The sequence below is a fragment of the Oryctolagus cuniculus genome, chromosome 17 (assembly GCF_051225735.1).
Source record: "Oryctolagus cuniculus isolate XC-2025 breed Fujian yellow rabbit chromosome 17, ASM5122573v1, whole genome shotgun sequence".
In the NCBI taxonomy this organism is placed as follows: Eukaryota; Metazoa; Chordata; class Mammalia; order Lagomorpha; family Leporidae; genus Oryctolagus; species Oryctolagus cuniculus.
In genome coordinates, this window is record NC_142883.1 from 19202876 (window position 1) to 19230093 (window position 27218).

The window sequence follows — 27218 nt, forward strand, 5'->3', positions numbered from 1 at the left end:
GAGGGGCAACGGAACCACTGGTCTTGCGTTCAGCCCCTCTTGGCTTTTCCCTGTACCTGTTCTTAAACCTATACCTTCGGGGTTCAGGGGCGAGCTGAGACCCCTGGGGACCCCAGGGCCTGTGGTGATGGATTCCTAGGTTCAAACCATTTCTAAGATTTCCCATCAGGTCTCCAAGATGCAGTCTATCTCTGATCTTGGGAGATCTGTTGGTAAGGAAGAAGGGTAATGCCTGTCATAGAGTGGCCCAGCAGCCAGGGAGGGCAGCGAGGGCGCTACAGGCCCCAGCGCTGGAAAAGGCGGTTTCCAGCGCTATCATCCACCAGCAGGTCTGGGTGGAGCCCAAGGTTGGGCCCAGGCTGACCATGGGGTTAACCCTTTATTAGCTTTTTCGGATGCCACTGAGGAAGGGCAGAGTTGCTTTAAACAAAGAAACAAAAGAGGCAAAGATCAACTCCCCTGTGCAGACCTAAAATAGTCTCAACCTCTTCACGAATACATTTTTTTTTCCTTTGCAAATTTCTTGAAAGAGCGAGATCTAGGTACCCACCATTCGAGTTCTTCCGAGCTGCCCGGAGTCCCGTAGAGGCTGATACTCTAATGCCTTCCCGTTCCGTCCCCTCGCTGGGAAGGACTACGAGGACGGCGAGCACTGGACCGCAGGTGCAAGCCCAGGAGGAGGAGCGGTCCCATTCGGCTGTGGCTTTCACCGTGGCCCTTTTAAGGGATCTCCGGGCGCGCGGATCTCAGGCCGTGCTTCTCCGAGAGGGAGGGAGCTGGGGGCCGTGGGCTGAGCCCCTAACCACCACCTCTGCGGCCCCCAGCCAGCCGAGGACAGAACGCTTTCTCGCCCCCTCCCCCGAATTGCCCTCCCCGCGCTCCCTTCTGTCTCCGCCCCCTGGCGCCGCGGAGGCCTCGCCGCTTTAAGAGCCGGGCTAGCGATTGACAAGCAACAAACGCCGAGCGCCGGGCTGCGCTGGAGCCGCCCCAAGCCAGGGGCTCCCCGGGGCGCAGGTACGCGAACCCGACCCCCGGGCCAGCACGCACCCCAGACGCCTGCCTCCTTCCCGTCCTGGCACTTGGGGTCCAAACTCCCTGGGTCCCTTCCCCACAGACCCGTCTCTCTTCTCCGCCCCCCGCCCCCGGGCCCTCTTTCTGGGGTGCTCAAAGGGAAAACCAAACCCCCTGGCCCCGGACGCCGGCCCCCTCCCCTGGCTGAGCGCTCCAGAGTGGCAGCGGGAACTGGAGGAGCCAAGCGGGGGTCTGAGTACCGTCGCGGCCGCTCCCGGGGGGCTGTGCGGGTTGGGGGGACCTGGAAGCCGGGCATTACGTAAGAATCTCGCGGTTCGCGCTTCCGGGGGTGGGCGAGCCAGACGGAGGAGGCGCTCAGTCCCTGAGGCAACCTGCCGACCCCGGGAGGCCGACACCTGCGTTTCTCCTGGGAGGGGTTGAGGGAAGGGGGCGAGCTGTTTCTCCCGCCTCTCCGACCGTGGGTGGGTGGGTGGGGGCCAGTTCAGGGGGCCAGGGGGTTGGGGGGACGCCGGGGAGCCAGTGTGCAAAGTTAGGGCAACTGCTGGGGAAGGGGGGGATGAGGGTTAGAGTGAGGGGGGGTGGGTATTCAATGACCTCATCCCCCGTCTCTGGCGGCCGCGCAAGGAGCCTTCGCTGAGGCTCGAAACACGCCCCCCCCCCAAGGTCCTAGCGCCGGGCGTGTTGGGCTGGGTCGATGGGTGGGGGCGGCAGGTCGGCTTGCTTCTAGACCCCTGCCTCTGCCCTCGGTTCTGTCCGGCCCTGCCCACGAGCTGTGCGTCTCCAAAGCGCCTCTGTCAGACCTGTCTCCTCCCCACCTCTTTGTATGTGGATCGCTGGTGGGGGGGTGAGAAGCCAGAGGACAGTGCCTGGGACACTGGGTGCCTGGGAGAGCTGGGAGGCCAGGGTGAGGAGGCACCTGGGCCCGGGCTTTTGGAAGCCGAGGTGAGGGTTCCCAGAGACAGGCCTGGGCCCCAGACCTTGGCACAGAGCCAGGCTGGCTTGCCTGGCACCGATGTCCTCCTGTGGGCTTGGGTGGGGGTGGGGCAGAGCCAGCTGGTGCCGTGGGAAAGGACTTCCCAGGGAGAAAACGGGCAGCCTGGGCAGGACTTCTGGGCCAGGAGATTCCATGCAGGATCCTCCTGCTGCTTCCCCCTGCCAGGCCTGGAGGCTCCCTGTGCCCCTGCGGCTGCCTTGATCGGGAGGAGCAGAGTCAGCCAGGAGAGAGCCTCAGGTTCCAGGTTGGGGGGGGGGCGGGGTGAGGGAGGATGAACAGGCCCTCCCCCTGCTCTCCAGGAGTAGGGACGGAGGGATTGGCCCCAGAGGCCCTGGCTGGACAGCGGCTCCTGGGCATTCCTCCCAGCCTGCGAGCTGGCCTGAGGGGGGTGTCCTTCCTCTCCCTGAGCACCCCATTCTGGGCTCAGAAGGAAGGGGAGCCCTGCCTCTCACCTTTGTGACAAGCTTGGGCCTGGGAGGGGAGCTGAGCAGAGAGGGTTTTACTGACCTCAGAGAGAGGTCTTCCCAAGAAACATTTTTTTAGGGGTGGAGGGAGATGAAGTGGCTGTGGCTCCCCTCCGCCCTGGGGCCCAGCAGGCATTTGGTCCTAAAGTGGGCATTGCCAGGCTGCTTCCCCTGCTCCTCTGCTGTGAGCCCCTGCCCCCTGTCATCATGGCAACTGGGGAATTAGGGTTTTATCCAGCAGCTCACGCCAGCCCAGGAAAAGGGGAGTCCATGTTTCAGGCTACCTGGAGCCCCCTGCTCACCTTGTCCCAACTCTGGGCTAAGATGGGGAGAGGGGAGAGAGGCCTTAAGAGGTAGGATATCATTCTGTCAGCTGGACACAAATGTTCTTTAAGATTTATTTAATTAAAAGCTCTTGTTACAGAGAGAGAGAGAGATCTCCCTCCCCAGTAGGTACAACAGCTGGGGCTTGGCTAGGCTGAAGCCAGAAACCTGGAACTCCATCTGGGTCTCCCACATGGGTGCAGGGGCCCAAGTACTTGCACCATCTTCCACTGCCTTCCCAGGCGCATTAGCAGAGAGCTGGATAGGAAGCAGAGCAGCAGGTACTTGAACTGGCGCTCATATGGGATGCTGATGTCACAGGCGGTGGCTCAACCCACTGGGCCACAGGGCTGGCCCCAGACACAAATGTTTGTAGGGCACCCGCACTGCACTGGGCCTGGGTTCCAGGGTCAAGGGGAATGGATGAGCTTCTTGCTGTCATGGAGCTTACAGTCAGGGAACAGTCACCCTTCCTGCTTTTGATTCAAGTTCTGGAGCCCCCCCCCCCCCAACTTCTTTTTAGGAGCTTTGTGACCCAGGGCAATGCAGTGAACCTCTGATCCTCCTTCTCCGAGAAATAGATAGGGCATGGCGTCTGCTTCTGCAGCCTCCCAGGAATCCAGCCCCCTGCTCCAGGGCCTCTCTCCCCACCCTGCTCCGGAAGGGGAGACCCTCCCCCGGCCCTCCCTGGGGTTCTGCCCCCCTCTTTCTCATGCTTCTTTCCCCCTCTCCAGGAGGCACATTTGCAGCCCTCGCTGACCTCACCATGCCAGTTGCCGCCACCAACTCTGAATCTGGTAAGAAGGGGGCGAGGATGTCAGCTGATTCCCATGATTCCAAGGGTGCCAGGCAAGGGATTGGGGGCAGCGAGCAGCCCCCAGGCTCTTCACAGCTCCCAGGAGAACAGCCGCTTGGCCGTGCATTCAGGCAGCCTCTCTGGCCATCTCCTCCGTGGGGGTCCCTGTGGGGCCAAGTCCACAGTGTGGTGTCCCCCCACCCAGCAAGTGTCGGAGGTGGGCCCCGGAGTGCTGGGGCACAGGGAGCTGGGAGTGTGGGGACAAGGACCCAGGTCGGGATGCTGGGGTCGGTTCTTCAGGAAGTTTCAGGGCCGGGGCGGAGCTGCGGGAGAGCTGGGAAGCTCTGGAGCTGCCTGGCCTCTTCCGTGATGAGGCTGATGTGGCACTGGGAGGCTGTGACAGGAAGGCAGGTCGCCGGCAGGAGGGTGTGCAGCGATGCAGCTGTGCTGCGGCTGACTCATCTGGCGTTGACCCTGTGCCTTTGAGGGTCCCAGTTCCCATGAGAGTGAAGCGATGGGACCGCACTGGAGTTCTTAGCTTTCACTGGTCCTGGATCTCAGAGAATCCGGCCCTAGACAGTTGTTCTCGTGTGGACTCTTCGTGGGGGTTCGTGGGCCCCCTTGAGTGCACTCAGCGATCCCGCGGCACCAGGGGCTCAGGCTCTCTAGGGCTGTAGCAGCTACACCCAGCTGGTGGAGCAACCCTGCCTCCTGGCCTCTGGCTGTACAGCACCCCAACCCCCACCCCCACCCCGGCTCTGGGCCCTGCCCCTGACTCTGCCGCGTGTTCCCGCTCCCCATGCTGTTAGCGTGATGCCACCCCCTCTGGGAAAGTGAGCCCGCAAAGTGAACGCTGCCGTGAATGACACTGTGACAGCCTAGTTGGCCAGGAGAGACCCCTCTGGGCCACCGAGAAGCTGTCCCAATGTCCCCAGCTTCTGCAGGCTTCACCTCCTGTCCAGCCTGCTGGGCCCCCGGGGCTCTGTCCCTGCTCTAGCCTGCCTGGGCCCCACTGTAAGCGGTTTAATTAAACCCATCCCTGAGCCTGTGATTAAAGGCCTCTCAATCTGGGACTGCCCCGTAAACCCATTAATAGTGCCCGGTGGGGGTGGGGGGGAGGGGAGGAGCGGGCCAGCAGTGTGGCTTCCCTGCGGTAGGCCATTTGCTGGGGACGTGGCTGGGACAGAGCAGAGTGGCGCCCAGGGGTATAGGTATGGGTGCAGGTCCCTGCTCCCCTGGTGTGCCACCAGCTACTTCTGGCTTCCCCACACACACGCACAGGCAGCCCTCTGCTCCCACCTGGCCCCCCAAATCTAGCCATGGCCCCTACTCTTTGTCACCTGGCAGTCACTGTACTTCCTACAGGACTAATAGGGGGACGGCTGCACCCCTGCCTCTGTAGCCAGGCTATTCCTCCCCGCCCTTGCCCTTCCCTGAAAAACCCTTGCCTTGGGCTCGGCAAAGGGGGAAGCTAGCAAGGACCCGCTCCCCCCCCCCCCCAGTAGGTCATTGCCACTGTGGAAGGAGGGGAGTGGTGTGAGGGCATTCCCCTGGCAGAGAGACGCCAACTCTACTTGAGTAGGGGGAAGGGCCCCTTTCCCGGGGGTGGGGTGGGGTGGGGGTCTGTGAGTGGCAGCACAGGCTGAGAGCTCAGCTGTCTCACCGCTGGCATCTCCTGACCTGTGGTCTTGCCTGCCTCCTTTCCTGAGACTCCCTCCTCTCTTTGCATCAAGGCCTGGGGTGTGGGTCTGCTTTCCAGTGGAGCTGTCCCTTTAAATCTCTCCTGCATGCCTAGGTTACTGTCCCGGTGTGTAAGCCTGCCTGCTGCCATGGCAACCAGGGTGCAGTGCAACCTGGTGCCACTCCTCAGGGACCCACTGGCTGGTGGTTGCAGTGGGGCCCTGGTGGTGACCTCATGGGTGCTGGGTCTCAGAGGAGTGGGGGCATGGGGCCGGGACAATTGCCAAGTCCCTCCCTCCTGCCCACCCTTACTCCTGCTGCAGGGACGTGCCCTTGCCTTTTCTTTCCCTTCCCCAGTTCCAAGATGCCTGGCTTGCCCCCTGTTCTGGATCAGCCTGTTACCCCAGAAAATCTGCAGGAGATGGGGTGTGGAGGTTGGCCCCCTCCCGCCCCTGTGGTGCCATCCTCCCCTTGGGTTGCTGCACGGCTGCTAGGGAGGTTTTTGGGTTGCAAAGACGCCACCTGGCCGATGCCTGGGTGTTGCTCTTGGGGGCTTCCCTTGACTGAGGGGGTCATTGTGAAAGAACTGGCCTGGAGGCCTGGGCACGGGACAGAGAGCAGAGGACAGAGGGCACAGGGAGAAGGTGGCTTGGAGCGTGCTGGATAAGGGACTTTCAGGAATGAGGGGGGGCATGGACAAAATGGGCCCAGGACCCTCACCCCTTGAGTTCCGTGCTGTCCTAAGGGGGTATCACACTTCGCCTCCCCTGCCCCCAACCCTCCTCCGCATCCACAGTGATACTGAAACCGCGGGCATCGGGCCTTGGGCTGGATGCGTACTCTCCTTGCCTTCGCCCTCCTCCTGCTCACGTTCCCGCCCCCACCCCACCCGACAACGCCCGGCGCGGCTCTGCCAATCGGCAGGGCGATCAGGGCGTCCGAGCCTTGCTATTGGCTGCCTCTGCAGAAGGCGCTCCCCCGAGTTCCGCCTTCTCCAGCGCTGCCGCCTGCAGCAGCGGTCGGGCAGCGAGCGTGTGGAGGCTGCTGCCCGGGCCGGGGCTGGGGGCACCATGGCAGGCAGCCCAGGCAGCGAGACCTCTTTGGAGGGGCTGTCCCTGGGCTCCTCTGAGGAAGCGGAGCTCCGGAGGGAAGGTAGGGAAGGACGGGCCCTTTCACCTGCTCTTCAGCGGGGTTTGGGGCATCTGGAGAGGGGGCTTGGGCGGAAGGCACCGAGCGCTCTGGTCAGCCCTCCCCCATAACTGGCAGGCTTGGGGCGGGAGGGGGTGACCCCGGAGGGGGCTCCCAGCATACCGGGCAGAATGGGAGGGGTCCAGGCTCCTTGGACAGCGCACTGAGGACCTTGTAGGTCTCTGACCAGGGCCCAGCCCAGGCAGGGGCAAAAGGGCTCAGGAGAGCAGGCCGATAGGAGACGCTGACCGTCTCTGCCAGCTGCAGCCTCAGAGCCCCCTTCTCGCCACCCCCGCTCCTCCAGGAGGAGGGGGCACTGGCGGCGTTGGGAGGTGCCGGGGAAGCAGATCTGCCCCCTCTCCTCAGGGCTTGGGTGCTGTTAGGCAGATGCAGGCGTGGGTGGCAGGGTGGCAGAGTAATGATACCCCCTGCCCATCGCTGCCCCCGGCGGGTGCATGCGCGCCTCCCATCCTCAGATCTTGGGTGGTATTGCTGTGGCCCAGCTTCTGACGTCCTCGTGTCCTGACCCAGGCTCAGAGTTTGCTGACTCCTGCGAGGACTTGGTCTGACCTCTGCCTTTGGGTGCCCCCAGCTGGCCGAAGCCCTGGGTGCTTGTTTCCCCAGCTCCTGCCCGTGTTCTGAGCCTCAGCTTGGTCTTTGTGTCTTACACGTTGATTTTTACCGGTTGAGGGGGCCCTGGCTCTCTGGTGCAGGGAAGAACCTGACACCTGCTTCCCTTTCTCTCCCCGCCCCCAGAGTCCACTTCCTGCTGTTTGGAGCTTCCCAGCCTATCCAGGCTGCCATTGCTTAGGGTGGAGAGAACAGGCCACGGAAACTGTCCCCCATCTCTTAGGACCCCTGTCCCAGGCACTCAAGGGCCTGGGGTGCCTGCGCTGGGCAGGGAGGGCAGTGCTGCTGGGGAGGGGTGGTCTTTGTGATTTGGTGGGGGAGGGGCGGTGTTGTGTGTCTGCTGTGCCCTGCTGGCACCTGCGTCTGACCACCTGCCCTTTGCCCCCAGCCATGCAGCAGGTCCTGGACAATCTGGGATCTCTCCCCAGCGCCACGGGGGCCGCGGAGCTGGACCTGATCTTCCTTCGAGGCATTATGGAGAGTCCGATAGTGAGATCCCTGGCCAAGGTACAGTACTCCAGGAGGGGGCCCAGGGGCTGTGCCTGGGGAGGCACAGGCAGAATCAGGGTTGGTGTTAATGGGGGCGAATGGTGCCACAGCTCCTGCCCTAATGGCTTTGGATCAGCGTGGTGCGCTGGCTGCAGCAGCCATTGGGGGGTGAACCAACGGAAAAAGGAAGACCTTTCTCTCTGTCTCTCTCTCTCACGGTCCACTCTGCCTGTCCAAAAAAAATTATTTTTTATTTATTTGAAAGGCAGAGTATAGGGAGAGGGAAAGAAAGAGGGAGAGAGAAAGAGAGATCTTCCATCTGCTGGTTCACTCCGGAATGGCCACAACAGCCAGGACTGGGCCAGGCTGAAGCGAGGAGCCGAGAGCTTCCTCCAGGTCTCCCATGTGGGTGCAGGGGCCCAAGCACCTGGGCCATCCTCCACTGCTTTCCCAGGTGCATTAGCAGGAGCTGGATCAGAAGTGGAGCAGCCAGGACTTGAACTGGTACCCATATTGGATGCTGGTGCCACAGGCCAGGGCCTTAACCCACTGTGCCATAGAACTAACCCTGATGTATTTATTTTTTAAAGATTTATTTTTTGTTTATTTGAAAAGCAGAGTCACAGGGAGAGGGAGACAGAGAGATAGAGAGGGAGAGGGAGAGAAAAAGAGGGAGGTAGAGAGGGAGAGGAGAGGGAGGTATCTTCTATCCACTGGTTCACTCCCCAAATGGCCACAATGGGCAGGGCTGGGCCAGGCTTCAGAGTCAAGAGCTTCCAGATCTCCCACGAGTTCCAGATCTCCCACGAGGTACAGGGGCCCAAGCACCTGGGCCATCCTCTGCTGCTTTCTCAGATACGTTAGCAGGAGCTGGATCGGAAGTGGAGCAGCTGGAATTCTACCAGTGCTCATATGGATGCTGGTGTTGCAGGCAAAGGCTTAACCTGCTATGCCATAGCACCGGCCTACAGATTCCTTTTTTTTTTTTTTTTTTTTTTGACAGGCAGAGTGGACAGTGAGAGAGAGACAGAGAGAAAGGTCTTCCTTTGCCGTTGGTTCACCCTCCAATGGCCGCCGCGGCACACGCGCTGCGGCCGGCGCACCGCGCTGATCCGATGGCAGGAGCCAGGAGCCAGGTGCTTTTCCTGGTCTCCCATGGGGTGCAGGGCCCAAGCACCTGGGCCATCCTCCACTGCACTCCCTGGCCACAGCAGAGGGCTGGCCTGGAAGAGGGGCAACCGGGACAGAATCCGGCGCCCCGACTGGGACTAGAACCTGGTGTGCTGGCGCCGCTAGGCGGAGGATTAGCCTAGTGAGCCGCGGCGCCGGCCCTCCTTTTTTTTTTTTTTTTTAAGATTTATTTATTTATTTGAAAGTCAGAGTTATACAGAGGGAGAAGGAGAGGCAGAGAGAGAGAGAGAGAGAGAGAGAGAGAGAGGTCTTCCATCCACTGGTTCATTCCCTAACTGGCCACAACGGTTGGAGCTGCACTGATCCAAAGCCAGCAGCTTCTTCTGGGCCTCCCACATGGAAGCAGGGGGCCAAGGACTTGGGCCATCTTCTTCTGCTTTCCCAGGCCATAGCAGAGAGCTGGATTGGAAGTGGAGCAGCCGGGACTCGAACCGGTGCCCACATGGGATGCCAGCACTGCAGGTGGTGGCTTTTACCCACTAAACCACAGCGCTGGCCCCTTGCAGATGTCCTTTCTTTTTTTTTTTTTAAGATTATTTATTTATTTGAGAGTTAGAGTTACAGACAGTGAGAGGGAGAGACAGAGAGAAAGGTCTTCCTTCTGTTGGTTCACTCCCCAAGTGGCCGGAGCTGTGCCGATCCAAAGCCAGGAGCCAGGTGCTTCCTTCTGGTCTCCCATGTGGGTGCAGGGGCCCAAGCACTTGGGCCATCTTGGCCACAGCAGAGAGCTAGATTGGAAGAGGAACAGCTGGGACTAGAACCAGTGCCCATATTGGATGTCGGTACCGCAGGCAGAAGATTAACCTCCTGTGCCACTGCGCCAGCCCACAGATGTCCTTTTTTTCTTTTTTTTCTTTTCTTTTTCTTTTCTTTTCTTTTTTTTTGACAGGCAGGGTGGACAGTGAGAGAGAGAGACAGAGAGAAAGGTCTTCCTTTGCATTTGGTTCACCCTCCAATGGCCGCTGCGGCCAGTGCGATGCACCGGCTGCATCCGAAGCCAGGATGGCTTTCTGTCCGGCGCCCTGACAAGGGACTAGAACCTGGTGTGCCGGCACCGCAGGCGGAGGATTAGCCTAGTGAGCCACAGTGCCGGCCACACAGATGTCCTTTTAAGATCACCTGTTGTGTGTCAGGTTGGGGAGAGACCCACTGGAAGAGAGAATGATGTAGCAGTTTGGCAGTGGCAGTGATAGAGGCCAATGCACTAGGGGTTTGGGGAGCATAACGGACAGGTGAGTGCCTTCCCCAGCCTCTCGGGGCAGGGCAGGCTTCCTGGAGGAAGGGCCACTTGAGCAGAGGGTAGACGAATGGGGACAGGGCGGGCATCCTGGACCATGGGAAGAACATGAGCAGGAAGACGGGGTGAGGACAGTCAGGAGGGCTCGAGGGCTCTGAGTGCTGGTGCGAGGCTGGAGCTCAAGTGCAAGACAGGGCATGTGCGCTCGGGATGGGGGGTGCGCAGGGCACCCTCCTGCGAGCGTCCGGAGGCTTTGTGGGTTTCAGGCAGGGCTGTGATGGTGGCACATGGAACGCCCCTTTGGCAGCCTCATGGGGAACCTTGGAAGGATCACGCCCGGTGCTGGGGAGACCAGTTGGGAAAGCCAGACTGTGGTTCAATGTGGGGTGCGCTTGGAGCAGTGGTCATGGGGCTCCCGGTGTGTTGGTGTAAATTGGTGCTGGGTGTAGCAAGGTGCCTGGGATTCGTGGGCTGTGAGGAGGGTGCCCACGACTGAGGCAAGGCTGGGAGCCGGGGAAACTGGGTGGAAAAGGTAGGGCGGCCCCTCCTGGGAATGGAGTCGGGGGCGGGATTCCGAGTGAAGGTGGGGCTTGCCCCTGGCGGGCAGTGGGAGTCAGACGGGCAAGAGCCCGAGTGCCATGTCATTGGTCCAGGGTGAAGAGAAACAAGAGATGGCCTGGACCCAGGGTGTATTATGAAGGCCGAGGTACAGGGGAGGGCAAGGAGGGAGCTGGTGAGAGCAGCCCAGAGCCTTGTCTGGGGCCCAGGCTGGGAGGGGATGGAGAGGCAGCGAGAGAAAGGGCAAAGGCCTGGGGGATCCCCGAGGTCACAGTGTTTGGGGGTAAGTGACGGGATAGATGGAGCAGCAGAGGCCAAGGGCAGAGAGAGGGAGGCGGGAGGTGGGAGATTTCCCGGGAGGATGACCCGGCAATGTCGCGTGGCTGTGGTGGGCAGGTCAGTCATGGTCAGCCCTGAAGAAGTCTGGGGTGGAAGGCTCAGTGTGGGGTGGATGTGGTGTCTACGTGGGCATTGGATCTGGGGCCATGGCGGGTGTTGGGGAGGGGCAATGACCGAGGCAGTCCCCTGGGTCTTCAGGGAATGGTGGTGGGGGTGATAGCAGTTGGCAGCAGCAGCGATGGTTGGTTCGGGGGAAAGAGCAGTACAGCAGGCAGTGGGTTTTCTACAGGTAGGGTGGGGACTTGGTCTCAGGCAGGCTGTGGAGGAGGACCAGGTCCCGCTGGAGGGGAAGAGCCGAGTCCCTGGGACCCGCCTGGTCACCTTGTCATCTGTGAGATGGCTAGGGCGGGGGAGGTTGTTAGCAGCAGGAGGTGGAGAGGCTGAGAGGGTTAATAGTGAGAGGTTCTGGGGCCGGCGCTGTGGCATAATGGGTAAAGCCGCTGCCTGCAGTGCTGGCATCTCATATGGGTGCCGGTTCAAGACCCAGCTGCTCCACTTCCAATCCAGCTCTCTGCTATGGCCTGGGAAAGCAGTAGAAGATGGTCCAAGTCATTGGGCCCCTGCACCCACATGGGAGACCTGGAGGAAGCTCCTGGCTCCTGGCTTTGGATCGTCTCAGCTCCAGCCATCATGGCCAACTGGGGAGTGAACCAGTGATGGAAGACCTCTCTCTGTGTCTCTCTCTCTCTCTGTCTCTCTCTCTGTCTCTCTCTCTCTCTCTGTCTCTCTCTCTCTCTGCCTCTCCTTCTGTCTGTGTAACTCTGACTTTCAAATAAATAAATAAATCCTAAAAAAAATAGTGGGAGGTTCTGAGGAAGAGAGAACTGAGCAGACTGGAGAAAGGCAGCTTCCTTTTCACTCAGTGACTGCGGGTTGCACTCATTTATGAAAATAAGAAAAGGTATGAGATAGATCGTGCATGTTTCAGATACCAAGCGTGTAGGCCCCACAAGGGCAGAAGTGTTCCTTGCACAGCTGCGTCACCAGGACCTGGAGCAGCCTCTGCACACAGCAGATGCTCTCTGCATAGTTGTTGCGTGACTCCGCGTGTGGCCAGAGTCAGGGCGCAAACCCGAGGATGCATCTGCAAGGCGTTCATCCTGGCCACAGTGGCTTTGTTGTTGCTCTTCTTTCTTTTTTCTTATTTGTCTGACAAGGAGAGAAGGATAGAGAGACAGACAGAGGGAGAGCCCTCCCAAGTGCTGGTTGACTCCCCAAATGCCCACAACAGCCAGGACTGGGTTGGGACCAAAGACGGGGACTCAGTCTAGGTCTCCCACGAGGGTGGCAGGATCCCAGGTATTTGAGCCATTGCCACTGCCTCTCAGGGTCTGCGTTAGCAGGAAGCTAGAGTCAGGAGCCCAAGCCAAGAATCACAGCCAGGTACTGCAAAGTGGGATGCAGGTATCTTAAGTGCTGGTCCAACCACCTGCTCTTTCTTTTTCAAATGTAGGGTGTAGGCAGCACCTCCTCCTTCCTCATTTCCATGGCTTTCCCTCCCTACAGGTAAACAATGGTTTATCTTTTTATCTTTTTTTTTTTTAAAAGATTTATTTATTTATTTGAAAGTCAGAGTTACACAGACAGGAGAGGCAGAGAGAGAGAGAGAGAGAGAGAGAGAGAGGTCTTCTATCCCCTGGTTCACTCTCCAATTGGCTGCAATGGCTGGAGCTACACCGATCCAAAGCCAGGAGCCAGGAGCTTCTTCCAGGTCTCCCATGCGGGTGCAGGGGTCCAAGGACTTGGGCCATCTTCTACTGCTTTCCCAGGCCATAGCAGAGAGCTGGATCAGAAGTGGAGCAGCTGGGACTTGAACTGGCACCCATATGGGATGCTGGCACTTTAGGCCAGGGCGTTAACTGGCTGTGCCACAGCGCCAGCCCCAACACTGGCTTATCTTGTCTGTAAATGAAATATCCTGTTATATATGTTTAAAAATTTTACATAAATGGGATGATAACGTTAGCCGCTTCTGTTTTTGAGACGTCTAACTCAGACAGATAACAGAGCTATTGGCCATGTATGGGTATGTGTAGATAGATAGGCTTGTTTTAACTGTGGTGTGACTTTTCTACCCTAAGAATAGAGCCCAGTTTCTGTCCCAGTCCCCCTTTTGAGAGACAGCTGTGTTGTTGTTGCTGAGTTTTCTCTGTCAAGGCCAGTGCTGTGGTGACATCCTCCATCCACCTGCTTCTGCACACGTGTGTGCGTTTCTCTAGGGTGGACACTGGGCGTTGGAAGTGCTGAGTGCAGGCATTTTGAATGCCGACATCTGTAACCTTCTGCTGTGGATTTGGGAGTTGGTTTCATTGGGGCCACTTTGTCTCTTGTCACTTTAGCTACTGCTCCTACAGGGAGACAGTGACACGGGGGCCCTGGAGGTGGCAGAAGCTCAGGGTCGGATAGTCCAGTTCTCATAGGGCTGGCGAAGTCATCTGGCCTGGCCCTGCCAAGGCACCCACAGGCAAGACTCAGAAGTCCATACATCTATAGCAGGCTCATTTAAAAACAGTTTTTAAAAAATTATTTATTTGAGAAGTAGAGAGGGAGAGACAGAGAGAGGTCTTCCATCCGCTGGGTTGCTCCCCAAATGGCTGCAACAGCCAGAGCTGAGCCAATCTGAAGCCAGGAGCCAGGAGCTTCTTCCAGGTCTCCCACACAGTGCAGGGGCCCAAGGACTTGGGCCATCTTCTACTGCTTTCCCAGGCCATAGCAGAGAGCTGGATCAGAAGTGGAGCAGCCAGGACTCATGCCGGGCCCAGCATGCTCATTTTTAAGTTGGTGATTTTGTGTGGCCCTGAATGATGTAAATAGCCACATGGTCCTTTGCAGGAAAAAAGATTCCTTACTCCTGGATCCAGTGATTTCTTCTGTCTGGCTGTGAAATAAACAAGCATGGAGTCCCTGTATGAGCTCATTAAAAGGAAGGGGGCAGCAGTGCTGGCATCCCATATGGGCGCCGGTTCGAGTCCTGGAAGTTCCACTTCTGATCCAGCTCTCCGCTATGGCCTGGGAAGGCAGTAGAAGACGGCCAAGTCCCTGGGCCCCTGCACCCGCATGGGAGACCTGGAAGAAGCTCCTGGCTCCTGGCTCCTGGCTTCAGATTGGCCCAGCTCTGGCCATTCCAGCCATTTGGGGAGTAAACCAGCAGATAGAAGACCTCTTCTCTCTCTCTCTCTCTCTCTTACTATGCCTTTCAAATACAAAAATAAATATTTAAAAAAATTTACCATCTATCTCATCAAAAGATACAGTCTCTCCCTTCACTGTCCCCACTGTCCAAGCTGGGCTTGACGATGACTTTCTTTGGATGATGGAACCTTCTTCCTCCTCCTCACCAATTTTAATGATTGTCCATACATAAATAAATTTCTACCCTGATAGAAAAAATACTGTGGTCAAAGATTCAGCTTCAGTGCTCCTAAGGGGCACCCTGAGAGGCAGCAGGCGATGGCCCAGTACTTAGGTCCCTATCACCGACATGGGAGACCCAGGTTGAGTTCCCAGCTGCTGGCTTTGACCTGGCCTAGTCCTGGCCCTTGTGGGCATTTTGGGGGAGTGACCCAGTAGATGGGAAGTCTTGTCTTTCTCTTTAAAAGAAAAAAAAAAAACATATTCAAGTGAAAACACTTGATTCTCCTGATGCAGTAGCCAGGGACCCACAGGAGTGGGGTCGGGTTGGAACTGTAGCATGGTGGCTGCTAACCCCTTGAGGAGATGGGCTTGGCTCTCCTTCTGGGGGTGTTGCAGGCAGTGAGGGAGGGGCTGGGCTGGGTGGACAGGTGGCCAGGGAACTGCCCCAGGAAACAAACTCGGAGAACCCTGGCGGCTTGGGGGGCGTCTGGAGGGCTGACATGGATCCAGCAGCAGGCGAGGCCAAGGTGCAGAATCCAAGGCAGGTGGCATTTAGACGTTCAGAAAAATGATTCCCACGGTGACATCTGGGAAGAACGTGAAGGCGGCGTGTGAACTAATCCACAGGAGATAAAGAAGAAAGAGTGCAGGGTTGGTCTAGAAGGTTCACTGACTGGCTGTGTGACTTATGCCCACCAGCCACTCTGAGTTTCAGTTATTTCCTCTGAGGAGTGAGAATAGTACCTGTCTCAGAGTTGCCGTGGGGCTGGATGGAGATCAAGGATGTGGGAGTGCTTTTGCAAAAAATTTATTTGGGAGAGACAGAGAGCTCCCATTCATTGGTTCACTCCTCCAAGTGCCACAGGAATCTGGGGGCCAGGAACTCAATCCGGGTCTCCCCTGTGGGTGGCAGGACCCCAGCTACCTGGGCCGTCACCGCTGCCCCCAGGGTCTGCATTAGCAGGAAGCTGGAGTCAGGGGCAGAGCCCGGGTTGAGCCCAGCTACTACGATATGGGATGTGGACATCTTTTTCTTTTTCCCAAAGATTTATTTATTTATTTGAAAAACAGAGTTTTACACACACACACACACACACACACACACAATCTTCCATCCATAGTTCACACCCCAGATATCGCCAGTGGGCGGGGCTGGGCGAGGCTAAAGCCAGGAGCCTGGAGCTCCATCAGGCTCTCCCATGTGGGACTTGAAGCAGCTCTCATATGGGATGCTGATGGCACAGGCGGCTTAACCCACCATGTCACAGTGCCGGTCCAGATCCATGCATCTTAATGGATATCTTCACTGCTAGGCCCAACGTCCACCCCTGGAAGCCATAGAGAGGTGTTACAATGTGGTCATAGCCACGGGACTGGAGTTCACAAGGAGGGTGGGCCCAGCCAGCCAGGGCCCTAGAGGACTATGTGTCTGGAGATGTTTCTAGGGGAGACTCTGATGAGGGACATGGCGGTAGTGGGGAGCCATATGTCGGTCACTTGGGCTCCATCACAAACCGCCGCTTGGCTCGGTTCAGATCTCCTGCGTTTGTAGGTGGGTTGGGTGGGCTGGGATGGCTGGGCCTCTAAGGTGGTGGCCCAGAGGTCTTCGTGGCAGGAGAAGCCCCAGGCCCTTACCAGACATCACATCTGCTAACGTCACATTGGCCAAAGCCAGAGCTGTGCTTGCTTGACTTACCCAAGAGCTCGGCTCTTCCCTGCACGTGGGAGAGTCGCTCTCCCTCCTGGCGTCCCACGCTCAGGAACTGCCTTTACTTCTGAGCTATTTCGTGAGGAGGCTGGGCTCCATTGAGGACTGCCTGTTTCCTGGCAAGATCAGCAGGGTCCGAGTGGGAAGGCGGAGGGAGCGCTTTGCAGAGAGACGGCCGTGTTGTGGTTCTGGAGCCGCAGCGGGCAGAGCTGGGCACTGGTACTGGCTCTGCCAGGACCTCGCTGTGTCCCAGGCCCGGGCTTCTGCTCTGCGGTGAGCCTGAGCTCCTGCCTGCGGGGCTGGTTTTCGGAGCAGAATGAAACACATGGTTGCCACAGAAACGCCAATCGCTGTCCTGTCCTGGGGTCGGTGCCCCTAATCCTGCAGCGCGTGCTGTATCACTTGATGCAAAAAATAAGAGGAAGTCTTAGTGTAATAACAGTGAGGCAAAGGCAGCAAGCGAAATAAGTGCTCACTTAGTAATATTACGTGAGAAGGTATCAGATCCCCAGGGGTTTTATTTATAAATAGCATGATTGCCTTTATAAAAATTTTATTTATTTATCTAGAAAGGCAGAGGGGGAGAGGGGGTGTGGAGAGAGACAGAGAGATAGAGAGAGTTGTCTGGACCAGGCCACAGCCAGGAGCCAGGAACTCCATCCTGGTCTCCCACATGGATGGCCGGGGCCCAAGCACGTAGACCATCCTCTGCCCTCTCCCAGGTGCACTAGCAGGGAGCTGGGATGGCAAGGGAACAGCTGGAACGTGAACCACAGCTCCTATATGGGATGCACGCGTCCAAGCTGCAGCTTAACCTGCTGCGCCACAACACCGGCCTCTGCCTTTCCATTAAAAACTGAACTCATTTCAGGGAAGTGTAGCCTCATGGGAGGGGTGGGTGAGCAGGTGCGAGAGGCATGTGGTGACATGAAGGAGGTTGTCGCGCTGTGTCCTGGTTTGGGTGGTGGGTTCTTGAGCCTTGTTGTAGCGTTAAAAATATCTGATTCAACATCACCTAACCACAGAGAAGCCTGGCCCAAGCCAGCGACGAGAACAGATTAGGGTCCGGGGGCTGCGTCTGGGTTTCTGAAGCCCCAGGGAGTTGTGCACTGTGCTGCTGGCTGGGTGTTTTCAACCATGCGGGCAGAACCCGTTCCTCTCAGCCTGCAGAAGCGGTTCGTGTTTGAGTGATGGACTACTGGAGGTCTCCCGTGGACTGGGAGGGTGGGGTTTTGTGTCTGTGGGTAGGATTCCCCAGGGGTGGCCACAGGAGGAGGGATGGCTCGGCTTCTGGGAGGGGTGGCAAGCGGCCTAGGAGGCCCTGGCCCCCTGTTGGTCAGGCGAGTCTCCTCCGGAAGCTTGTCCTCCATCTTGGGCAGAAGGTGCCAGAGCCCAGCCAGCGACCTCTCTCATACTCAGTGAGGACACCTGGGCCACAGCTGGCCCCGCTAGGGCTGCCTTGGTGACACTGCTGCTGCCTGAGCGTCTGTGCTCAGCTCCCGGAGCCCCAGTGTCTGCGCGCTGTCCCGGTTCAGCGGTGACTCCGGCCCTCGTTCAGGGGCACGTGGGCTGTGTGGAGCTGAATGATGTGGGCTTGGTGGAAAACTCTTCGGGGGCTGGTCCTCGTCCCCAGTCCACTGCCTCATCCCTAGCAACGTGGCCCAGCCAGGCCGTAAGAGGGCATCTGAAGCGCTGACCGTCCTGCTGGAGGGGCAGAAGGCAGAGGGCTCAGCCTTTGCCGAGTATGCTGTGTGCCTGGGCTGCGTCCATCTCACTGACTCCTGGGGCTGGTAATTCCCTAGGAGGTATAACGGAACTCCGCCCCCCCTCCTCAAAAAATCCTTTCTGCTTTGCAAAATTTAAAAAATGCATCCTGCACCCTCCTCGTCCTTCCTCGCACTTCAACAACCTCCTTCCGCCCATCCCTCTGCCCTCCTCCCTCTGTCTGGAATTGTTTTGAAACAGGTCTCAGACATTATACAGTTTTATCTGTATCCAGTATAGAGTATATCAAGAGATAAGGATTCTTTTTGGAAAAATAGTCATACTGCCATTATCATCCCTAAGAAGATAAACAATACCTTTCTTATGGATTTTTATTTTATTTTAAAGATTTATTTATTTATTTGAAAGAGTTACACAGAGAGAGAAGGAGAGGGAGGAGGGAGGGAGGGAGGGAGAGAGAGAGAGAGAGAGAGAGGGAAAGGGAAAGGTCTTCCATTTGCTGGTTCACTCCCCAATTGGCTGCAACGGCTGGAGCTGTGCCGATCTGAAGCCAGGAGCCAGGAGCTTCTTCTGGGTCTCCCACGTGGGTCTAGGGGCCCTGGGACTTAGGCCATCTTCTACTGCTTTCCCAGGCCATAGCAGAGAGCTGGATTGGAAGTGGAGCAGCCAGGACTCAAACTGGCACCCATAGGGGATGCCAGCACCGCAGGCTTTACCTGCTATGCCACAATGCTGGCCCCCCTTATGGATTTTTAATAAATGGTATTGGGACGTCTGGCAGTTTTTTGAAATTTGCCAGAATCACCCATACCTCATGTTGTACATCAGAATGGACCCCAAGAGGATCAGAAATCTAAATGTGGAAATGTAAACCGTGGGGCTGGCTTGTGGCGTAGCCAGTTAACGCCCTGGCCTGAAGCGCTGGCATCCCATGTGGGCGCCGATTCTAGTCCCGGCTGCTCCTCTTCCGATCCAGCTCTCTGCTATGGCCTGGGAAAGCAGTAGAAGATGGCCCAAGTGCTTGGGCCCCTGCACCCACGTGGGAGACCCGGAAGAAGCTCCTGGCTCCTGGTTTTGGATTGGCACAGCTCCGGCCATTGTGGCCATCTGGAGAGTGAAGCAGCAGACAGAAGACCTCTTTCTCTCTCTGCCTCTCCTCTGTCTGTGTAACTCTAGCTTTCAAATAAATAAATAAATCTTTTTAAAAAAATGTAAACCGTGTGCATCCTAGGAGAAGACATGGGTATGTGATGAGGAAAGCCCCACCTACTTAGAATTACGCCTCACAATTCAGATGACCAGGGGCCGGTGCTGCGGTGCAGCGGGTTACGCCACGGCCTGAGTGCCGGCATCCCTTACGGGCGCTCTCCAGGGGGCGCTCGAGGCTCAGCCGTGTGATAGGCAGACATCCCAAGGTGGGCTGAGCCTCCGCGGTGAGCTTCAGGAGGACCTCACCGCCCGCGCTGCTGGGCGGGCGGAGCAGCCCGGGCCCGTGGAGGGGGATTTGGTGTGTTTGCTGCTTGCCCCGCAGGGGTTCTGAGAACCCACTTGGCAGATGCTCTCCACAGACAGAGAGCGCTATGCCAGGCTTCTTGGGCTGCAATGTGGTTGCAAAATATTAGGACTCACCTGGATGCCTGCTTAGATGCGGGCCAGGACTCCAGTCAGCCTGGGGTCAGCCGCCGGCACCAAACAAACAGCCCCAGCGGCAGAGCTGCTCAGCTTTCTGCCTTCTATGCAGGAAGGGAAAGACGGATAGGACATTCCATAAACTCCGAGTGACTGGCTCTGGGCGTGAGTGTGAAGGGGGGATAAGGACACAAGTGAGACTTGTGCTCATGCCTTATATAGATTTGGAATGAGCCATGGAGATGTTGTCATATTCAGAAAATAAGATTCAGAAAAGAATGAAAAAAGCAAACTCTAAATTAAGGGCAGATGAGCAAATCTCATCTCTATAGCAAATTGTTGGCATAGTCATTCAGAAAAATGAATTAATTCAACATTCTGGCTGTACCCTCTAGGAGAGCTCAGCCTTAATGGGATGCCATTTCATACAGTAGCCACTAGCCACCTGCTGCCACTTGTTTAAATACTTGAATTAAAATTTTAAATTATTTATTTTCATTGTATTTGAAAGGCAGAGAAACATGAAGGGAGGGGGACAGACAGATCTTCCATCTGCTGGCTCACTCCCCAAATGCCTGCAGCAGCTGGGGCTGGGCCAGGCTGAAGCCAGGAGCCCGGATCGCAGTCCAGGTCTCTCATGTGGGTGACAGGGGCCCACGCACTTGAGCCGTCACTGCTGTTTCCCAGGGAGCGCGTTAGCAGGAAGCCGGAATTGGAAGCAGAGTAGTCAGACCTTGAACCCAGGCACTCCAATATGGGATGTGGGCGTCCCAGCTGCTGCCCCAAATGCCTGCCCCTTAAGTTAAAGCACTTGCTATGGCCTGAGTGTTTGCATCTCTTGCAAAACTCATGTTGCAACGTGATCCTCAGTGCAACAGGATTAAGAGGTGGAGCCTTTAGGCAGTGCTGCGTGGGATTAGCAGCCTTACAGACAGGCTGGAGGGAAAGCTGGCTCTCTTTGCCGCTCTGTGCCGCACTGTGCGCGCCCGTGTGGAGCTGCAGCACGCAGGCCTCCCCCAGGTGCAGGCATTTGGCCTGGTGGGTAAGAGGCCCGCTTCCGCCCTCAGAGTTCCCGTGTTCAGCCTCTGCTCCTGGCTTCAGCTTCCCATCAGTGTGGACCCAGGGAGGCACTGCTGCTGGCTCAGGTAATTGGATTCCTGCCGCCCAGTGGGAGACCAGCATTGTCCTTCTGGCTCCTGGCTCTGGCCACACCCAGCCTTGCTTATTGCAGAATCTGGAGAGGGAACCGGCAGAGGACAGCATTTGCTCTCTGCATTCACCCACCCCACCGCCCCAGTAAATAAAACATTAACAAAGAAGGCGCTCACTAGACACCAAGTGCCGGTGCTTTGGTCTTGAACTTCTCAGCCTACAAAACATGAGATAATTTCTGTTATATATAAAGTTCCCAGATATTTTGTCCGAACAGCAAAAACAGACTAAGGTAACACTTAAGTAAACAAATGCCTGAGTGAGTTCAGTTCCTCAGTCACACGAACCACACGGCAAGTGTGTGGCAGCCACACGTGGCCAGACGTTGCCGCCGATGCTCTGGGCTCCTCCAGACGAGGAGATCCGGAGGACAGGGAGTGCAGGGGAGTCTGGATTTTCTCCTGGTGATCTGCGATGGCGATTCCGAAGCTGAATGCTGAAGGGCAGAACGTGGTCCTTATCGGGAAGTGCGCTCTTGCGGAAGGAGAAGCGATGATCCGGAGAGATGAGGCGCTCCCGTGAGGTCTTAGCATGGAAACTCCACCCCCTGACGCAGGGGGCGCTGGCTGCAGACCTTGTTCTAAACGCCATCCACCGAGCAGTTGCTGGCTCCAGAAAGTGTCAGACCAGCCTGTGCCGGAGGAGAGTGCCCGAGCACTGGTGGGAATGGGCCTGGGGGACGCAGGTGTGGGGCAGAGACATCCAGCATGCACTGAGCCAGTGATGACGGTGATGATGATGGATTAGAACACAGTGCATTCAAACTGGCGCGACAGTGAAGGGGCAGGGAGAAGAAGGGAGGGACTTTCTTGGAGTAGAATGCTAATAAATGTAACAGGAGTGATGGAGTTAGATAATCACTGATTTTTAAAAATGTTTTAAAACTATTTCAGGGGCCAGCACTGTGGCATGGCGGGTAAAACCACCCCATGCAGTGCGGGCATCCCATGTGGGTGCTGGTTTGAGTCTTGGCTGCTCCACTTCTGATCCAGCTCCCTGCTAATGTGCCTGGGAAAGCATCGGAGTATGGCCCAAGTCCAGTGGAAGATGCCCCAAGTCCTTGGGCCCCTGCACCCAAGAGAGACCTGGAAGAAGCTCCAGGCTTCTGGTTTCAGACCTGCTCAGCTCCAGCCATTGCAGCCATTTGGGGAATGAAGCAACAGATGGAAGACCCCTTTCTCTCCCCTCCCCCCCCCCCGCCGCCTTTTCCAATAAATATTTTTAAAAAACTGGAGAGAGGGGGAGAGAGAGACACAGAAAGGGCATGCTCTCCCATCCCCTGGTGCACTTTCCAAATGCCTGCAGTGGCTGGGCCAAGGCTGGGGCCAAGGCCAGGGCCAGGAGCTGGGAACTCAATCCAGTTCTCCCACGTGGGCAGCAGGAGCCCTGTCTCTTGAGCCACTGCTGCTGTGTCCCAGGGACTGCATGGGTAGGAAGCTGGACTCAGGAGCGGGAGCCAGGACTTGAATCCAGGCACTTGGATATGGGAACCCGCACCTTAACTGCTAGGCCAAATGCCAGCCCCACACCCCCCCATGACCACTGGTTTTCACCCTCAACATAATAATGATCTGTGGAGATAAGGGCCACACTGGAGGCTAAATCCATTGGTGAAGGCTTGTTGGGAACTAGGATGTTCACCTGGTCTCAGCCAAGGGGCGTTTGTACGCGAGAAATGTGGAACTCACGCCTAAGCGACTCCACCTAGGGCCCATGGTGAGGAGGCGATCAGACCCAGCTGTGGACCATTCTGCACACCACTGGCCTGGATTTCCAGAAAATGTTCGAAAGCCCAGACGTCATGGGGTTTATTCTAGGAAAACAGAAAGATGTGATGGCCGAGTGGGGTGTATGGGCCTTGGCTGGGTGCTGGATCAGAAAAGAAAACCCTCACGGGTGTTTCTGGGACAGCTGTGAACACCTGTTAGATTTCTCCTCTGTTTCCCTGTGATCATGGTACCGTGGTTATGTAGCAGAGTGGTTTTGTTCTTAGAACATCCGTGCCAGAGTGCTTTGGGATGAAGGGTCTGCAGCTCTTCAAATGTCTCAGAGGGCAAGGGCCTCTTCCCCTAGGTCCCTGAGGTGGACGGGGCTCCCCCTTTCCCCACCCACCTAAGATGACTCCTCCCCACTGGCTTCCTTTGGCCAATCCCCCCAGCATCCTGTCCTGGAGCCCTGAGGCTGTAGATTAGCAGCAGGTAGGGAGGAGGCCCTCTCCTGGCTCCAGATGTGAATCGATTCCCCTCTTCCTCGCTGGCTGAGGGCCTGGGGACCCAAGTTCAAGTCCTGGTGACTTTGGGGAAGTTACTGACCTCCTTGGCCTCCTCATCTTGGACCACAGGGTCTCCAAGGCTCCGCCCACCCATGACCATTGGGTGAAAAAGCTGTCCTTAAACTCAGATGTGCTCAGGGTGTTGGGAGCCGGGGAGGTTAATTTTTGATGACCCTCTGTGGCAAGGGGGTAGAAAGGAAGGGCTGCCCCGTGGCTTCTCCCCTCCCTAAAGTGGCTCCTAATCCACCTCGAGGTGGGGGAGGGGAGTCCCTACGCCTGTGAGCCCTCCTCTGGGGGTGCTGGTGTCGGAGGGAGGGGCGGAAGTTGTCGCCAGGGGCAGCGCTGTGGCTGGGACCTGGGACCTGGGGCTGGGGCTCCTGGGAAAGCGCCCAGCCTCACCTCTCCTGCCCCTCCCCCACCAGGCCCACGAACGGCTGGAGGAGACGAAGCTGGAGGCTGTGGGTGACAACAACTTGGAGCTGGTGCAGGAGATCCTACGGGACCTGGCCCAGCTGGCCGAGCGGAGCAGCGCGGCCGCCGAGCTGGCCCGCATCCTCCAGGAGCCCCACTTCCAGGTTCCGGCTGCTGGGCTGGGCGGGTGGCAGGGGGAGGCGCCTGGGGGAGAAGGGACCACAGGGCGCGGTCCCATAGTCCCTTCTTCCCACCACCTCCCCAGTCCCTACTGGAGACGCACGACTCTGTGGCTTCCAAGACCTATGAGACCCCGCCCCCCAGCCCTGGCCTGGACCCCACGTTCAGCAGCCAGCCGGTGCCTCCGGACGCGGTGCGCATGGTGGGCATCCGCAAGACGGCTGGCGAGCATCTGGTGAGGGCAGTGGGCAGGGCCGGTGTGGGCGGGGCATTGGGAGGAGCCAGCAGGGGACCGGGAAGGGCAGGAGTGGGCTGAAGATGAAGGGGGGGGTGGTGTTAGCTTTGCCCAGGGAAGACCTCTGCCACTGTGCACACAGCCGCACAGGCACAGGCAAGCTGTATCAGGACCCTCTCCGGGACGCCCGCGTCCCTCTCCCATTAGCGTCCTCTGCAGGGTGGCGGAAGAGGGCTTTGTGGGTCAGGGGTGGGTGGGGACAGACATGGAGGGGCTGACCCCGGACGGTGGGGCCTCACCCTGCGCGCCCCCATCCCCCAGGGCGTGACGTTCCGCGTGGAGGGCGGTGAGTTGGTGATCGCGCGCATTCTGCACGGGGGCATGGTGGCGCAGCAAGGGCTGCTGCACGTGGGCGACATCATCAAGGAAGTGAACGGGCAGCCAGTGGGCAGCGACCCCCGCGCGCTTCAGGAGCTCCTGCGCAGCGCCAGCGGCAGCGTCATCCTCAAGATCCTGCCCAGCTACCAGGAGCCGCATCTGCCCCGCCAGGTGTGCCCCTCCGCCCAGCCCCTCCCGGGCTCGAGCCCTAGGGATGGCTGCGCCTTCCAGGCCTCCTGGAGCTCCTCCCCTCAGCCTGTTCCGCTGGGGGCAAGGCGAGACAGGGAGCAGGACCGGCAGGCTGGGGGCTCCTGACCACGGCCTCCCACAGGCCTGTGTTCGCGCTCGGGCGCTCGTGCTTGGGCACTCGGCCGCATTACACATTGGCACCCGTGCGCATGTGCGAGGGACATGCATGTGTCCCCTGCCTGGGGCACTTGAGTGGCGTGGTGGTTTCGTGGACTTACGTGCCTGTGTGCGCGTGCACAGGGTGCGGTCGTCTGGTGTCCTGGACAGCTGCCTCCCGCTGGGTGGGTTGTGGGGTCTGGCTGCTCAGCCCACCTGCCCTGTTGGCTCTCTCTGACCTCTGCTGGAGGCTCTCCTCCAAGGGGAGGGAGTGGGGAGAAGCAGGGGCCTGGGGATGGTCCTCCGCTCCTGGCCCCTACCCTGGCTCTCCTGAGGCCCGCGGTCTCCGCACCCTGCAGTCTGAGCGTCTTCGTTCTAGATGTGAACGGAGACAGAGGCAGGGGCATCACCCTCTTGCATCTTTGTGGTGGGGGTGGCGGGGAGTGGCCTGTGTGACCCCCTCTCCCCAACGGAGCTCACCTCCCTCGCCCCTCCCCCGACCCTTCGCCCATGCCTGGGCCCAGGTGTTTGTGAAATGCCACTTCGACTACGACCCGGTGCGAGACAGCCTGATCCCCTGCAAGGAAGCCGGCCTGCGCTTCAGTGCCGGGGACCTGCTGCAAATTGTGAACCAGGATGACGCCAACTGGTGGCAGGTGCGGTCCCTGCAGGTGTGGGGGAGGGGCTGCCAGGGAGGGGCCCCTCACTCAGGCAGGTCTTTGTCCCATGCCCGGGGCAGGCGTGCCACGTGGAAGGCGGCAGCGCTGGGCTCATCCCCAGCCAGCTGCTGGAGGAGAAGCGGAAAGCGTTCGTGAAGCGGGACCTGGAGCTGACACCAACCTCAGGTACGAGGTCCCCTCCCACCTCCCAGCCCTGATGGGGGGTCTGGGCGGCCCTGCCTGCCTCACTCACCCATCTCCCTGCGGCCAGGGACCCTGTGCGGCAGCCTTGCAGGAAAGAAAAAGAAGCGGATGATGTATTTGACCACTAAGAACGCAGGTGGGTCTTAGAGCCCACCCGCTCTGTTCCCCTCCCACCACTGCGACCTTGAGTGTGTCTCCCCATCCCCCGCCCCATGCTGCCAGCCTTGGCCCCCGGGGCCTGGACAGCCCCTCCCTGCTCCCCTGGTCCCGAGCCCTCTTAGCCTTGCCTCTGGGAGCACCCTGCAGCCTGGTGAGCGGGGCGTCCCCCATGTGCAGAGTTCGACCGCCACGAGCTGCTCATTTACGAGGAGGTGGCCCGCATGCCCCCTTTCCGCCGGAAGACGCTGGTGTTGATCGGGGCTCAGGGCGTGGGCCGGCGCAGCCTGAAGAACAAGCTCATCATGTGGGATCCGGATCGCTATGGTACCACCGTGCCCTGTGAGTGGGAGCTGGACCCTGCCATGGGGACGGGGCCAGCACTGAATGGGGTACCTTGCTGGGTCCCAGGGCAGGTGGCGTCTTTGGGTGTGCGCCCTCTGTGGGTGGGTGGTGGAACTGCAGGCCTAGTAGGGGTTTTGCCCACTGTTGGCTCCTTGTGCTGGCCTGGCCTGGCCTGGCCTTTTCTTTTCCCTTGTGTCATTTGCTATATGCATTAAAAAAAAAAAAAAGTGTGTGTCCAGCTGAGGACTGAGGTGAAACCAGGCAGTGTGCTTGCTTCGTGTGGCCTCATGGAAGAGAGAACCAGCAGGGGTGGTGAAGTCGCTGGCCAAGGGGGAAGCAGGAACCAGGAGCTGTGTGGCTTTGGGCTGCATATGGCCCTTCCTGGACCTCAGTCTTATCCGTACGGGACCACGGGGTCGGGCCAGATGCTCCCTGAAGGCCCTCCCTCTGTGGACGACTGGTGTCTGTGTGTGCCGTGGTCAGGTGTGAGTAGGTGCGGCAGTGCAGGCACGCTGAGGGTGTGGAACACTCATAGATCCTGTGCCCCGCCCATTCGGCCCTCCCTCCCTCCCTCCAGACACGTCCCGGAGGCCCAAGGACTCGGAGCGGGAAGGCCAGGGTTACAGCTTTGTGTCCCGGGGGGAGATGGAGGCTGACATCCGGGCTGGGCGCTACCTGGAGCACGGCGAGTACGAGGGCAACCTGTACGGCACGCGGATCGACTCCATCCGGGGTGTGGTTGCGGCCGGCAAGGTGTGCGTGCTGGACGTCAACCCCCAGGTACGGCCCCGCACGCTCCTCCCCAGCACCCAGGCCCCCTTCTCATGCTTTGCCCCCCCCCCCCCGCAGCAGGTGCACCTCTGGACCCCTAACTGCTGCCAGGGACCCAGCCCCTCTAAAGTCTCTTTACCAGCCTCCCTGTCGCCCTCCTCTGGCCTCCTGCAGTAGTGCCCCCGCCCGGCCATCCACCATGTTTGCCCAGGACCATGTCCCCTCACTGTCTCTCGCAGGTGCCTGCCTGTCGTCCCAGATTCCTTTCTCCCTTCTCTCCTGCAGGCTGTGAAGGTGCTGAGAACAGCTGAATTTGTCCCTTACGTGGTGTTCATTGAGGCCCCTGACTATGAGACCCTGCGGGCCATGAACCGGGCTGCGCTGGAGAGTGGAGTGTCCACCAAGCAGCTCACGGTGAGGGGCTCGGGGACACTGTCTGCCGGCTGCGGGGGTGGGGGCCTGGCTCAGCAGATGGAGCCACTGGTGAGGGAGGACTCGTGACCCCCTGCTTCGGGCAAGTGGAGCCTGGGGTCAGAGAGGATGGGCAGTGCCCTAGGGCTCAGCCAGTGGGGACACAGCTAGCTCCGGGTGCAGAGCCCACTGCCTCACCCACTCTGCAGGGACGGAGTACTGGCCAAAGTTCCAGAGGGTG

At 58.6% G+C, this 27218-nt stretch overlaps 1 protein-coding gene across 3 annotated transcripts in view; it reads left to right on the top strand.

The window, feature by feature from the left end:
- The first annotated feature begins 753 nt into the window (after window positions 1-753).
- Window positions 754-27218, top strand: part of MPP2 (MAGUK p55 scaffold protein 2) — a 29410-nt gene continuing 2945 nt past the window's right edge. Inside the window, exons 1-12 of one of the 3 annotated variants that reach the window (XM_008271563.5) lie at window positions 754-1014; window positions 3549-3611; window positions 7497-7615; window positions 23305-23457; window positions 23559-23708; window positions 24030-24257; window positions 24956-25087; window positions 25171-25276; window positions 25362-25430; window positions 25631-25792; window positions 26373-26575; window positions 26852-26980. In XM_008271563.5, the coding sequence (XP_008269785.2) occupies window positions 3581-3611; window positions 7497-7615; window positions 23305-23457; window positions 23559-23708; window positions 24030-24257; window positions 24956-25087; window positions 25171-25276; window positions 25362-25430; window positions 25631-25792; window positions 26373-26575; window positions 26852-26980 (1482 nt within the window). In that variant the 5' untranslated portion in view covers window positions 754-1014; window positions 3549-3580. Of the gene's footprint in view, window positions 1015-1308; window positions 1331-3548; window positions 3612-6301; window positions 6443-7496; window positions 7616-23304; window positions 23458-23558; window positions 23709-24029; window positions 24258-24955; window positions 25088-25170; window positions 25277-25361; window positions 25431-25630; window positions 25793-26372; window positions 26576-26851; window positions 26981-27218 lie in introns of those variants that run through there. The other 2 variants (XM_070060633.2, XM_089316956.1) reach the window with 2 other exon arrangements.